The 14,448-nt window shown below is 32.8% G+C and overlaps 1 protein-coding gene across 2 annotated transcripts in view; it reads right to left on the reverse strand.

Moving 5' to 3' along the window:
* LOC149412116 (lachesin-like) overlaps positions 1 to 14,448 on the reverse strand; it is a 73,270-nt gene that overhangs the window by 13,918 nt on the left and 44,904 nt on the right. Inside the window, exons 4-5 of one of the 2 annotated variants that reach the window (XM_089646356.1) lie at positions 4,073 to 4,181; positions 2,481 to 2,592 (exon numbers count right to left, since the gene is read on the reverse strand). In XM_089646356.1, the coding sequence (XP_089502482.1) occupies positions 2,481 to 2,592; positions 4,073 to 4,181 (221 nt within the window). Of the gene's footprint in view, positions 1 to 2,480; positions 2,611 to 4,072; positions 4,182 to 14,448 lie in introns of both variants that reach the window. The other variant, XM_089646355.1, reaches the window with a different exon arrangement.

The raw sequence follows: 14,448 nt of genomic DNA on the forward strand, positions 1-14,448 counted from the left end.
ATTGATATATTCAAGCAAAACATTGCACATTGGAAGCCGCGAATTTTCCTAGTTCCCCAACTTGTTTTTGAAAAACGTCGAGGAAAACGTAATGACGTTCAACATTTAAATGCACTTCACACAGACTTCAAAACTAAGTTTGAACATTTTGAGTATGGAAATGCAACTTTGAAGAATCGTATATCACGTGACAAGTAGAACTGGCCTGAAATAAGCACTGACAAATAACTTAAGGGGCAGTTCTGTAGGGCCAGCTACAGAAAGAAATTCCCTTTGCTTATCCTGCTTCATTTGGTGTAATACCTAACATGAGCGCCCCTGCCTGCACAGTGTAAAGACAGAGGAACTATTCCACCACCCGGTTGTTGGATAGGCAAGGGAAGGGAATTTTTTTACGAAAAAAATAAATGATAATCACATGGGTCGTTAATAGTTTTAGGAAAATTTAATATTCGGCAGGCAGGGAACAAAATAAAACTACGGAAAAAATTTGTTGGCAAGTGGTCTACGGGGCAAAAAAGTTTGGAAACCTCTGATTTACATGTTTAAAAAATAATTTCGTTAAAGAAAGTACACTTTTAATGTGTGTTTATATGTACAAATAAATAATTTTAAATAAACCTTTACTTGTGTAGGCACTGGATAGAAAAAAATAATAATTCTATAGTCTATATTTGAACGAAACTGATAAACCTCGCTCCAAACCCAGCATATTTGGAAATTTTCTGGGAAAGAGGGGACTGCGAGCGGATGTTGCAAACAAGTTCGAAAAACTATTTAAAAAACTCCGATATAGTAGAAGTATACGAAATATTTTTACATGTCCTCTATAAAATGATTTGCATTAACTTTCTTACATTCTGCGACGTGGATCTTTCCTTTGGTTCAATGACCAAACAGAACAGTGATAAAATAGAAATCTTTGAAAAATCATTAATTCGATGAAAAAAATTACTAACTTAACCTAACGACTATGTTTTTTTCATTACTGTTCAAGACTTTATACTTATTGATTTAAGAAGAATATAATAAACTTATAAACAATACAAATAAAATCTAAATACAGATTTTCACATCAAATTGTAATAAAAAAATTGAATCAAATATTTTTTTTTAAATATAAGATAAATAGTACAAGAACACAAATAAATGACAATATATAAACACACATTCTCATAAACTGAACAAATGTTTATAAAATGAATGGTACCTATGTAAGTAATTGAACAAGATTTATAGCGACAGCATTTTTTATTTTTTATATTAACTCCACACAGAAGGCCCTGAAGAAAATAATTTCCCTCAGGGCCTACGTCATCTTTGGGGATGCTGTGTAGAGGGTCTTTTTGTGGAGAGGAAGGAGTGAACATGAGTCTTGAAGAGTCCCAAGTTGTAGGAGGGAGGAAACACAGAGGCCGGCAGTTCGTTAGACAGCCGAGCTGTTGAACCTAAGAACGAATCGTAGAAGCGACCCGTTCTCATGTGACAAATGTCAACCATGTACAAATGTTGGGCGCGCGTTTGGCGTGTATCCCGACTACGCACCGGTGCCGAAGGGATCAATGACGCTAGTTCCTCAGAGCATCTTCCATTGTAATACCGATAGAACAAGGACAGCATACCTACCTGACGCCTGTGCTCTAAAGATTGCAATCCGTTTGTTAAGATTGGGGAATCTATCAAACGGACCGCCCGTTTCTGCACAGAGTCAAGGGTTTTTTCAGGTATTTTGGGGCTCCGGACCAGAGATGGCTGCCAAATTCGACAGTAGGGCGCACTTGCGATTTGTACAAGGTCAGCAGTTGTGTACTATTAAAGTATCATGGTACCTTGCAATATGTTGTTAAAAATTAGAAATTATTCAATATTGACTAGGACATTATTTTTAAATATTTGAATTACACGAAAATATGTCAACATCATTAAAATTCTTATTAAATAAGTTACACGCTCTGATTATAAAAGCGTTCTGTCTGTTATTAGTATAGCATTTATAAAGATGAATAATTGATTTATCTCTAATTCTCGAGTTCGGCACTCTAAAATTAATTTCAGGCAAAAGGGGCGAACAATCAATAAAGCCATTGATAATTTTATAGATGTATATTACATGTGCGGGGACTCTTTGAGTTTTTAAAGGCTCTACTCCATAATAGTCCGTCGAGCTGTTTTTCATGATTGTCAATATTTATCTTAAAAACACTTTAACACAAAATCACTTTTCAAAGTATTTCATTTTGTCACTGTTCTGTTTGGTCCGGTTTCTATTCCTTTATATCCTTATCAGATGTCTAGTTGTGGGAGGAATTTTTTTATCGCTTGATTTATTGGCACGAGTTGTGTGTGGGTGGTGTGATTTTGATTGATGTATTCCATGAACTTTAAAACAAGTGCCTTACAACTGTCATTAGGTAAAACTAAAAAATAAAACACGCCTTAGGGCGAAAAAGGCATTAGAATTAGCAAACCTTGTCACTTACCAAAATACGAAGGCTGGTTGCTCCGTTGTTTTTAGTATGACGCACTGCAATCTAAGGGCCGAACCTGGTTTGATGTATTTATCCGCAGGACCTGTTATTTGGGCTCTTGCCTCTGAAACAATGAAAATATCTATTTTTTTAATGCAAATTGAGGGAAAAACAAATCATTTCTCTGAAAACAAGTAGATGTTGTGGGGAAACTACTTACTCTGTGCATACAATTTTGATAAATACATTAAAAAAACAATCTGGTAAGACACTAACCCTCTTACTAATAAGGTGTTTACACGCCCGTTCAACATTAGTGTGTTAAAGCCGGCCTTGAGCTAAAAAACTAAATTATCTTTGGTAAAACTTTGAAATGAAAGCCGTTATTTTACTGTGATTGTTTTACACTTTGCAGGTTGTCGTCCTTTCAAAAATATTAGGTGTATTATTGTATTGTTTATTATTGTTATTGTATTCTTGCGACACAATCATTGTACATTCTAAAATTAGACACATTTTCATTTTTCGTTTGATAAATACGCTTTCAGTTTTTCATTCTAAAAATCTGGTAACAATATAAAATAAAAATACCTTCCTTAACCCTAGATTCGTAACCATTCGTCCCACAGACCGCTCAAAACGTAAATTTGTTTCTAGTGTCTCGAGTGAAAGAGATAGAATGATGAACTCTCAAGTACCTTCCTAGATCGCTTGTTCATTAGTAACGAGGGTGCGTTTGCCTTGCAGTGAAGTTTTGTGGACAAGTTATAGACCTTTGAACGTCTGAGAGACGAATGTTTATGAATAGTGTAACTTTTGACGAGACTGCAAGTTATTTTGAAAACATTGTTTTTGATGAGTTCTGGTTATACAGAGTAAAAGTAAGTATATGATATTATTCTATATGAGTTATTATTTATTGTTACATCTTATTTTATCATTCAAAATGTATTATTGTGTGTATTTTACATAAAATCTTTATTTTATTTTAGAATGGATGATCGACAAATTGATGACCATTTGAATCGTTTATCTGATTCTGGTGATGATGATTTTACCAGTCAGCAAAAGGAGGTAGAAATCAGTGATGTCGAAGATCATGTTGAATTAGATGAAATGGTCCCGACAGATTCCGACAGTGATAACGACATGGTTACGTAAAAGACACGAAATGCTAACTTTGAAGAGATGCCTAAAAAGGAAAATGGCCGAAGTTTTAGATGAAATGCCTACCATTGCCACACCTGGTCCAAGTGGTACTCAAAAAAAGGTTTGTGGTTATTGTGATTATAAAAAACGGCATATGACAAGGTTCCAATGCAAGCAATGCAAAAAGTATATGTGCATGGACCATCGCGGCCTCATGTGTGTGGAATGTAGCGATGAAATATAATTTTAACTCGTTTATTATTTTTTTTGTTACCTAATTAAACATTTTAAAGAGTGCCATACTTAATTTATTTATTTTATTTACAAGTACCCCAAAACTCGTCACTTAAATTTAGTCGTCTGTGAGACGAATGTTTATGAATAATGTTCCTCTTAGATAAGGTTATGAATCTAGGGTTAATAAAGCAACTTTAATAAACAAATGATGAACTCACCAACTACGTTGAGTTGCAGAAAGATGCTGGTGGGAGGATGAGATGAAACTTGACACTCGTAAAGGCCCGCATCCCGCTTCTGGACGAATTTTATCTGCAGCGTCCAATCCTAGAAAAAAATACACATAAGTTTTAGTAAGAATTTTGACGTTGTTTGAATTTTTATCAAGAAGTTGATAGAAATTGAGTATTGAAGGGTGCAGACCATTATTTAAACGAAAATAGCTGTGCAACGATTACACGTTTTTCTTCAGCCGGCGCATCGCGTCATTACCAGCGAGGGGAAGTTGGAAGGGGAATGAGATGAGCGAGGGTAAGGTGGATAGTTAAATCTGGTCACCAAACACGATTAACGCCATTTCAAGCAACGTTTAGATTCTGAATATAATTCTTCCAGCAACGAAAATATACAATTTATTATTGTTAATCAATAAGTTTTGAAATGACACCAATTAATTGTAAAATACATTTACTTGCGCACGCCCGGAATTGAAATCGTGGCCTCCAATTCGTGGCCGAGGATCATAACCACAAACCCAAAGATGCCGCCGATATTATATAGAAATAGTAGATAATAGAAATAGGAGATGTTGACATGTTTTCATAATGATAACTTGGTGAATTTTATGAACAATATTTAATTCATAGATACTTATTATTACCCTATTTTAAAACCTTCTTTTGGATTTCTGAAATAATCTGATCATAGTTTTTTTATTTTTTTTATTTCTTGTGTTATTATATTTCGATTTTGTTCAATCATTTCTTTCGTGTTAATATTGTACTTCGTATTTCCATATAAAAGCTTTATACATAAATTAGACTGATAAGCAAACTTGAAATAAATTTTTTTTTAAAACAGTCTGAAAAGTATATATAAAGAACACAATTTTAAACTTTTTTCCACTTGTTTTTTATTTGACCGTGACCGGTTTCAGCCTGTTAGGGCCATCTTCAGACTGGTACAATTTTTGTCTTAAACTAGGGTTTATATACATAGGCAAATTACATTGAGGGGAGGGGTTAACATAGTAGGTTGATTTGAATTATGAGGGGTTTTTTGTGAAATATGATATTTCCCAAATAAGTATTGTTATTAAAATCAAATGAATTTATCTGTAGAACTATGATAATTATGCCTATTAGGACTATCAATTAAAGGATTTACCCAACATAAAGCTATCGGTAATCTATTGTGTGGTTAGGAAACATATTTTAATGGATTTTATATAATTCAAATACATATTTAGGATAGGTGACACACTGATTATAATGGGTATAGCAACGGAGATTTAGCAACTGATTCTAATTTTGTGTTCATAACATTGTTGGAGTTTACTTTTTTAGTTAGGCGGGTTATCTCTAATTAAAAAAGTAAACTCCAACAATGTTATGAACACAAAATTAGAATCAGTTGCTAAATCTCCGTTGCTATACCCATTATAATCAGTGTGTCACCTATCCTAAATATGTATTTGAATTATATAAAATCCATTAAAATATGTTTCCTAACCACACAATAGATTACCGATAGCTTTATGTTGGGTAAATCCTTAAATTGATAGTCCTAATAGGCATAATTATCATAGTTCTACAGATATATTCATTTGATTTTAATAACAATACTTATTTGGGAAATATCATATTTCACAAAAAACCCCTCATAATTCAAATCAACCTACTATGTTAACCCCTCCCCTCAATGTAATTTGCCTATGTATATAAACCCTAGTTTAAGACAAAAATTGTACCAGTCTGAAGATGGCCCTAACAGGCTGAAACCGGTCACGGTCAAATAAAAAACAAGTGGAAAAAAGTTTAAAATTGTGTTCTTTATATATATTTATAATGGAATTCCACCACGAAATAACAGTTTCAAATATTAAAATATTAGTCTGAAAAGTAATGCGTAAGTAATCATAACGCTTCTCACTGAAAGATATTAAATCTTTAATAATATTTGTGTACCGCAATATTGTGCTTTTTTACTTCATGTTCGATTAAACGACACAGGTGATGTTGCTTTAAAAGAGATACGGTAGGTTCAAGGTTATTATACAGAGTTTTCCAATAAGAGGTGTTATTTTGAAAAGCCCGCTATTTCGGTAAATGTAAATTTTGAAGCTGTCATTTTTTGACATTTGACAAGTAAAAACTACGCCATTAATAAAAATGGAACGATACACGCTTCAACAACGCATTGGAATTATTAAAATTCACTTGAGTGAATCAAATGCAAATCATCTTGAGTGAATTATTGTTGAAAAGCCTCTCTATTCTCAACGTGTGACTGTTTGGTGCGGTTTATGGTCCGGCGGAGTCATTGGACCTTAATTTTTTTTTAAATGAGGCTGGAGCAACAGTTACAGTAAATGGATTGCACTATCGAGAGATGATTAATGATTTTTTTATGGCCGGGATTGGATGGTATTGATCTGGACAGCGTTTACTTTCAACAAGACGGCGCTACGTGCCACACAAGCAACTAAACCATTGATCTTTTACGATTGAATATCAAAATAACACCTCTTATTGGAAAACCCTGTATTTATATATTTTGTGTAACTGAACAAGGGTATCAACTGCTCCCAACCTTTTGGAGCCAGTTAGACTATGGCAACCAAATTTGTGTATGTTGTAAGTTCAAAGATAGTAGAGAGGAGAAGGAGGTGGGGAAACGGAGGCTGGGGAAGTAGCTGGCTATTCAGATATGGCCGTCAAACACGGTCAAAGCCGTTCCAAGAAACGTTAGAATTCTGAATGGTGATCTAACACCAGGGTGATATGGAAAGTATCTTCCACTACGAGTGAATTGTGAAATAACACAAATGAATCAAATATAATTTACCTACGCACGCAGGGATATCAACCCGCGATCTCCGGCTTGCTAGTTGAGAGCCTTATCCCTCGACCACGGAGGCCATCGTATATAGTTCTAATTATTTTAATGTTATTGAACTATGCTTTATAATAATATTGTAAAAATATAAGAAATCGCCGAATATTTTTTATTAGTACTTTGTATTTATCTATTTAAGTATTTCCAAGCAAATGTATTCTGTCCGAATAAATGTTATTTACTAGAACAAAGCGCATTTCTGTTTGCATAAAATCATCCGACAATACGAGTACTTCGAGTCGCTCATTATTCCAGTCCAGCGGACAAATTTAGGGATGTCACGACTCGATACCAGTCAACCAGCTTTGAAAGCTTTGTCTCGTTAACATTCATATTGTACTGTCTGCTCTTTGTAAATAAAACACCAACTGCACTTTGAACTACGGTTCCAAACCTTTGTTTTACGTTTCCGAAAACAAAGCCTTGCTTTTATTACAGTTGATGTATTTTGTGAAAAATATCTAAACCATCTTCTTTTTTTCAACCATATTGATAGATATTCATTATGAATATATTTTTCTTCACCATGAAAATATTCCTCTCCTGTTATTATTTTTGATAAAGTTTTTAGTAAAACTATATTGTTTTTAGTGCTTCCAATATATTGCCACAACGTGGGAATAGAACAAATAACTTATAAAAATATACTTAATTGGTTATATATAATTCAGTTCTTTTGACTTATGGTTTTTGCGAAATTCCAAAAATTCTAAATTAACCATCTAGTAATCTGTCACAAATAATATCCATACAATACATTATAATTTTTAAAAAAATAATTAAAACTCTTCTTGACTTATATTAAAAGAATTATATATTTGTTTGCATTCCGTCATCATGAGAAGAAATGTTTGCATCTTTCGATGTATTTGGTCACGATGTATTTTCCACTATATTCCACTTTCAACAAAGTTTAACAGAAATTACGAACTTACAAATACATGTCATTGATATATTCCTCTCCTTTTTTCAAATGGTGGGGGGGTCAAGGGGAAGCATCTAGGTCAGTGAGTCAATGAGATTTTAAGCTCATGGAAAACTTTTATAATATATGATTAAACAATATATTTAAAAAAAAATAATACATTTAAGTATCAGTAGAACAGACAACCAGGTGCCCAATTAAAAACATAAAGTGTTCTCAGAGGTGAAACAAAACAAAATGGTATTCCATCAGCGTGTCTCAAAGGGGGTAGTTTATTACCTAAATGGGTAGGTGGTGTGATCACTGTATAATTGATTTAAATGGGGGTCGTTGTGTTTTCCAGGAGCACAGGTTTTAAAATATATCGAGTGTTCTATTTTGGTACTATGATAATCAAAACAACGGAGGCCTTTGATAATAAAATTTGAATTATTAGTGTAAAAACAAAAGGGATGAAAAGGGGTTGGAGATTGGTAGAGGAAGGTGAGAGGTGTTTGTGATTTGAAAATAATTTATTTTGTGTAGTTTGTTTTTATTTATTTACTATGCATTAACGCCCTGTCGGGCTTTTACAGAGAAAATTGACAATTTATGTATGTAAGTGTAACATAATACATGAATAATATCATAACTACACAAAAATTTCAAAAAAAAATCAAATGCTAATACTAAGGACGGGTTGTTTCGGAGAATCTGAACAATTCGTCAAATTTCAACGTTCATTTTCAAGTTCTGTGAAAGATTTTTTCAAGTTCTGTTTTTATTTCAGTTTTGTCAAGCAACTAGCCTACAATGATATAAAAACAGAACTTGAATAAGTCTTTCACAGAACCCGAAAATGAACGTTGAAATTTGATGAATTGTTCAAATTCTCCGAAACAACCCGTCCTAAGATTAACATCAAATTCAAATAATAATACCTAATATTGTAAATAAAGCAAAGTTCCAAATATAAAGTAAGTATGTACATTCGCATATGCATATAATTATTCATGTTTGTTGCAAGCCAGTAAAACTGAAAACATATTTTACTTTTAATAATTTAAGAGTTATTATTAAAAGTGTAGTTCAGGAAAGAAACTGTGATAATTAAAAAAAAAATTAACTTGCTGTTCCGCTGTCTTGGCAACAAACATTAAATTTTTAAAAAAGTATTTCAAAGTTATGGTCGTGAAAAATTATGGTAGAAGGAAAGTTTTGAGCGAAAGCCTCCCTGAGTAGTCTGTGCTGTGGGACATGAATAATAATATCGAGCTTTTTAAACTTTGCCTAATACACCCACCTACTTCTAAATATCTGTTTTATAAATAACTTCATTTATTGAATAAGAATATGATAGTCATTAATCTAAAAGAAACATGAAAAATAATAAAACAAAAAGGTAACGGTCGCAAGACCGGGACAATACCTTGACCACTGAGCTATTGAGACCTAATTATTTTCCGTAATTTTTATCTCAAACTTAAGAATTATCCCTAAACTAAGAATTACCTTTTATTTTCTTCAACTAATTCCTATTTTTTTTTTACGGACGTCATGTATCTTTTATCAGGAGATTTTTCAACGTGGATGAGTGTTTCAGGCTTATAATTATTGCTTATAAAAAAAATTGTTACCCTTTGTGCTTTACATAAAAAATCTTGTCTTAGACATTAGTTTACCAAAATAATAATAATTAATTCCTATTTTTATTGGCTGCTGTCTTTTTTGAATGATTAGAAAGTTCTACCCGAGTACATTAGTAACCTTGGAAGTGTCCGATTGTGTTATTTATATGAGACATCAATTGACTTCTCTGCAGATGAATCTAGAATGTATATTAAATTTATTTATTTATACCTTGACCATTGAGGTATTGAGACCTGATTATTTTCCGTAAGTTTTATCTCGAAACTAAGAATTACCAATTATTTTCCGAAACCAACTACCATTTTTTATTGCCTGTTATATTTTTGTATGATTACAAAGTTATACCCGATTACATTGGTAACCTTCGAAGACAATGGTTCTGGGTTCTATTCCCAAACATTGACATAGATTTACTCTGTGATTAAATCAATAAGCATGTTTCATTGATTTAATGGTCAGAGTATTTTCTCGGTAGGACAATGGTTCTGGGTTCTATTCCCAAACATTGACATAGATTTTACCCAGGTTTTTTGACCAGATCTGAACCATTAGATAATTCCTCTCCATTTCCTCCAGCTCACTCTTTCCGTTTTATAACATACACCAAGCGGAGATGAAATAGCAACACTGGCTCCGGGCAGTTAGGTCTTTTGTGGTATATGTATATATAAGATTTAAAAAGTTCAAATAACATCACATTTATTATTTCAATATATTGTAGTGGGTTATCTAAAGAACTCATTTTGTAATAACCATACAATGTCACTAAACCATTTTTTAAATTGATCTAATTGGTTATGTAGATACCCGTATTTTCTCTCCCTTGTTAAATCTACTTTCCGTGTCACTTTTAGAACATTTGCATCATGAGTTATGAAGCTATGAAATATATAGTTAACAATTCGTTCCGTTTCTTTCCACCATTTTTTACAACTCAAGAGGATCCAAGCAGAAGCTACTGGGTCATTTAATTTTGTAAAAAGTTCAGAAAGAACTATTTTCAAAACCGATTTTCATACCGCAGTAGATCAATCATAAAATAAAAAGCTCCAAGCTCCACGCTTGTTAGACTTCAGAAACAGACATTAAAAAAAGTTTTCGTGGTGTCCGTTTAACGGCTTGTTCAGAGATGTTTTAAATTATATTTTTGACTCACGTGTGAACATTTCCGTAACAAACCGTACGGTGTGCTTTCACACTTCTGTTTTTGAACTTTCCGACGGATGATTGTTGATTTAACGTTTGCAAAGTGAAATATTATTTTACATGGAAATTTGAGCTTTTACCATGAGTTAAATTTATGAATGTAGTAGCAGCAGAATGGACGCCCGTTCGAAATTTGAAAAAACTTTTTTTTGTTTTATATTTTATGTTAATGTCACTTTAAAATTAATAAATATTTTTGAAACTTTTTGAAAAATTTATTAGTATTTTTAACGAACCATTGTACTCAATATTAAGATAGAAAAAAATTCTTTAACCAAATAAATATATGGAAGATCAAAAAAGACTAGAATAAAAGATATACCTACTTAATAAACATAGTTTTCATAACCGGATCAATAATTACATACATAGGTATCACTTAGTTTTATAACTTACTGTCTTACTATTAATTAATACTTAACTTTTTTTCTTAATTTTAATTTTATAAAAAAATATATACCTATATATATTTTTATTTTTTCTATTTATTTTATTTTCAGTCTCTCTAGATGACCTATGACGGAGGTGTTGGTGGTTCATACATAAATTGCTCCCGGGTGGCGGAACCCATCATACCTGCCTACCAAATTGCAATTAACTAAATAAAAAAGTTTTGCAAAATATGTTTTTCAGATCTGTCATCTTGATTAAACAATGATTTCATTCCGGAGAGAAATAAGGATCAAAAGCTGAAAAAAAAATTTAACCAGTACTACTTAGTAAAAGAAATTAGCAATTTGATTTTTTTTTAATAATTACGATTCACCTTTGTGACCTTTTGTTTATCCTTTTGCAATGATTCTACATATAGAAATGGTTTTTTTTCTCTCGTTCAAGTTATTTTTTTACCTCCTCGTTATATTGAGACTGACACAGGATGCCGTTGAAAAATCCGGAAATTAAAAAGCTTTGAATCCAAACGTTCGCTAGTGAAAATATTGTATGTAAATGGACGGTAAAATTCTTTTGACAAACTTCCCTCGAAAACATCTGTCATCAAATAACAAAGATGTGAAGAAATTTGTATAAAAAGTATTTTTCACGAATTTAGAATTTTGGTGGTTCCGGTGGAGTAGCGTTGAAAACTGTTATGAATATTGTCACAAACACAGATCAAACATGGAGGATAAATCTAGCGGTATATGTTAGGGAACCTTTATGCCACTGGGAGCCATTTGGATATTTATAGTATAATACTATGGATATGGAGCAGAAGATGCTCTCAGTATCGCCCTGGTATAAGACCATCTTTCAGAATTGAAACGTTACTTAAAATGGCTGTGACACTTGTACCATGTTGTACCGAATAGGAGCACAAAACAAAATGTAACATTCTTCGGTAATATTGAACATATTCAATAACCGATAAGATGCACGATCTGGGCAACAAGTTTTGGGGGTAATATTTATTTATTTACTGACTCCATTTATAGAACTAAGCATAATCTATATCAGTACTTTGTTGAATCCTATAAATTATAGTAGCGTTGGTAATGTAGTTTTAGTGATTTGTCTTATAATGTGTTGTATTGTTAAGCTTACATTTTATTTTATATTACTGTCACATATTTTACCAACATCGTTTCATATCAGTTTAACGTTACTTCATGCCTTAAAACTTTTGTTCTAACAATTGATGTAAAAACCCAGCTGGGCGAAAAACCAAATTAAATTAAATATATAAAAATAAAAGCAAAATAAAGTTCATTCAACCAGATTTTGTTATAGTAATAATAATAATTAAAAACACTTACAATGAGTTTTTTGAAACATTATTTGTTTTATTTGTTTTTATTATAAATACCTATGTATTACTTTTACATAATCTATTTTTTTAATAGAATTCGTGTTAACATGTGCCCTTGAGAACATGGATTTTAAAATAAAAATCTTAGAAACTGTTATTTTTTGGTAAACTAATGTTTAAGACAAGATTTTTTATGCATAGCACAAAGGGTAACAATTATTTTTTGTCCCGTTGGCGTCATGTATCTTTTATCAGGAGATTTTTCAATGTGGATGAGTGTTTCAGGCTAATAATTATTGCTTATAAATAAAAATAAAAAATCTTAGAGATATACCAGATATTGAGTGGTTGCGCTGGTTTTATTTTTCCATTCACTGCGGCGTGATAAAACAACAATTGATTTGCCTAACAAAGCAGCATAAGGAGGGAAATTATGAGAAAACCACAAAATTACCCGGGTTCTAATGTTGTTTCTAGGGGACACTTCTAGTGTCAAAGCGGGTCACTGCATGTCCATAAAACTTGACTTAAAACAATATTGTTCAAATAATATAATAATGAACACAGAGGAACTGCGGTGGGTCACAATACACGAGATAAATAGTATTAGTCCTGTGCGGGTGCAATTGGAGCAGTCAGCTCCGGGCGCTGACTTGCTAAGGCGCCGAGGAGCTATGGAGCCAAGGGGCTGATAATACTATCACACAGCGCCGTTGAGGTTCTTACTAGCTTTGGGCGCCGCTTGTTTCAGGATTGGCCTTGCGTGTCTTTCCACGAACGCTGGAACACCGAGATTTGTTCGTGGTTTTAGGGATTGCGGGAGTAGACAATTGGAAAGAAAATAAAATGGTTATTTTTAGGCAATCTAGACAACTACAGTTATCCAATGTCAATTCTATTTAGATACAAAACTGATAAACATCACTTTAATGCAAATTGTGATTTAATTCCCGATTTCTTTCTATGTTATCCAATAATCTAAAAATTTATTCAACATTTTTATTAACTATTTACCATCAACATTCAATCAGAATACAAATAAAGCTTGAAATGTCTTTATTTATTTATTTACAGTACATGCAAACATACGAGTACTTGATGATAACTAAATTTTACACCAAAAATTTACAATCAGGTTGTAGAAAACAAAATGTTAACTAATAACTGTTTCTAAAAAATACTTGAAATTTCTTTTGTAAGTTCTTTTGGTGCTACGAATATGTTTGTTATTACTGCATATTGGTTATATACGCTGCGTAAGGGTAATATACAGAAGTTGATAAATTAATTGATATTGATTGTCGCAGAAGATTATTTACCCCATTAAGTGACCAGATTAGTTTTGCCTCTTACCCATATCTCTCCCATCTGCACTCTCTTCAGCTAGACAACATTCCTAATACGAGATAACATAGTTCCACTGGTTCTGGGCAATTAAGAATAGTGTGCGTAATTAAAATTAAAATAATTCAATGGAACCATGCAACGATTGGCTCATCAACGACGGCCGGCATAGTCCAGTGGTAACGCATTGGACTGCCATTCCGAAGGTCGCGGGTTCGAACCCGGCGTGCGCAAATAAATTTTATTTGATTGATTTGTGTTATTTCACAATTCATTAATTAAAACAATATATAGTATATTTGCGGCACGTTCCAGAGTGGAAGATACTACCAGTATCGCCCTGGTGTAAGACCACCATTCAGAATTGAAACGTTGCTCCAAATGGCTTTAGCCGTGTTTAGTGACTAGATCTGAATAGCCAGGTACTTCCCCACCTTCCTCTTTCCCTTCCCCACTTACCTTCAGCCTCACAACATCCCCCAATTGGGGATGCCATAGTCTCACTGGCTCCAGACGGGAGCAGTTGGGACTCTTGTGAGGTATTCACTATAAAAATAAAAAAAAAATAAAAATCATAAATTAGATAATGTTAATTTAAAAAACAGCAATGGACTTCATCCATCAAC

Source organism: Hesperophylax consimilis, chromosome 24 (assembly GCF_061612785.1).
Source record: "Hesperophylax consimilis isolate HC1 chromosome 24, BYU_Hcon_1.0, whole genome shotgun sequence".
NCBI classification, from domain to species: Eukaryota; Metazoa; Arthropoda; class Insecta; order Trichoptera; family Limnephilidae; genus Hesperophylax; species Hesperophylax consimilis.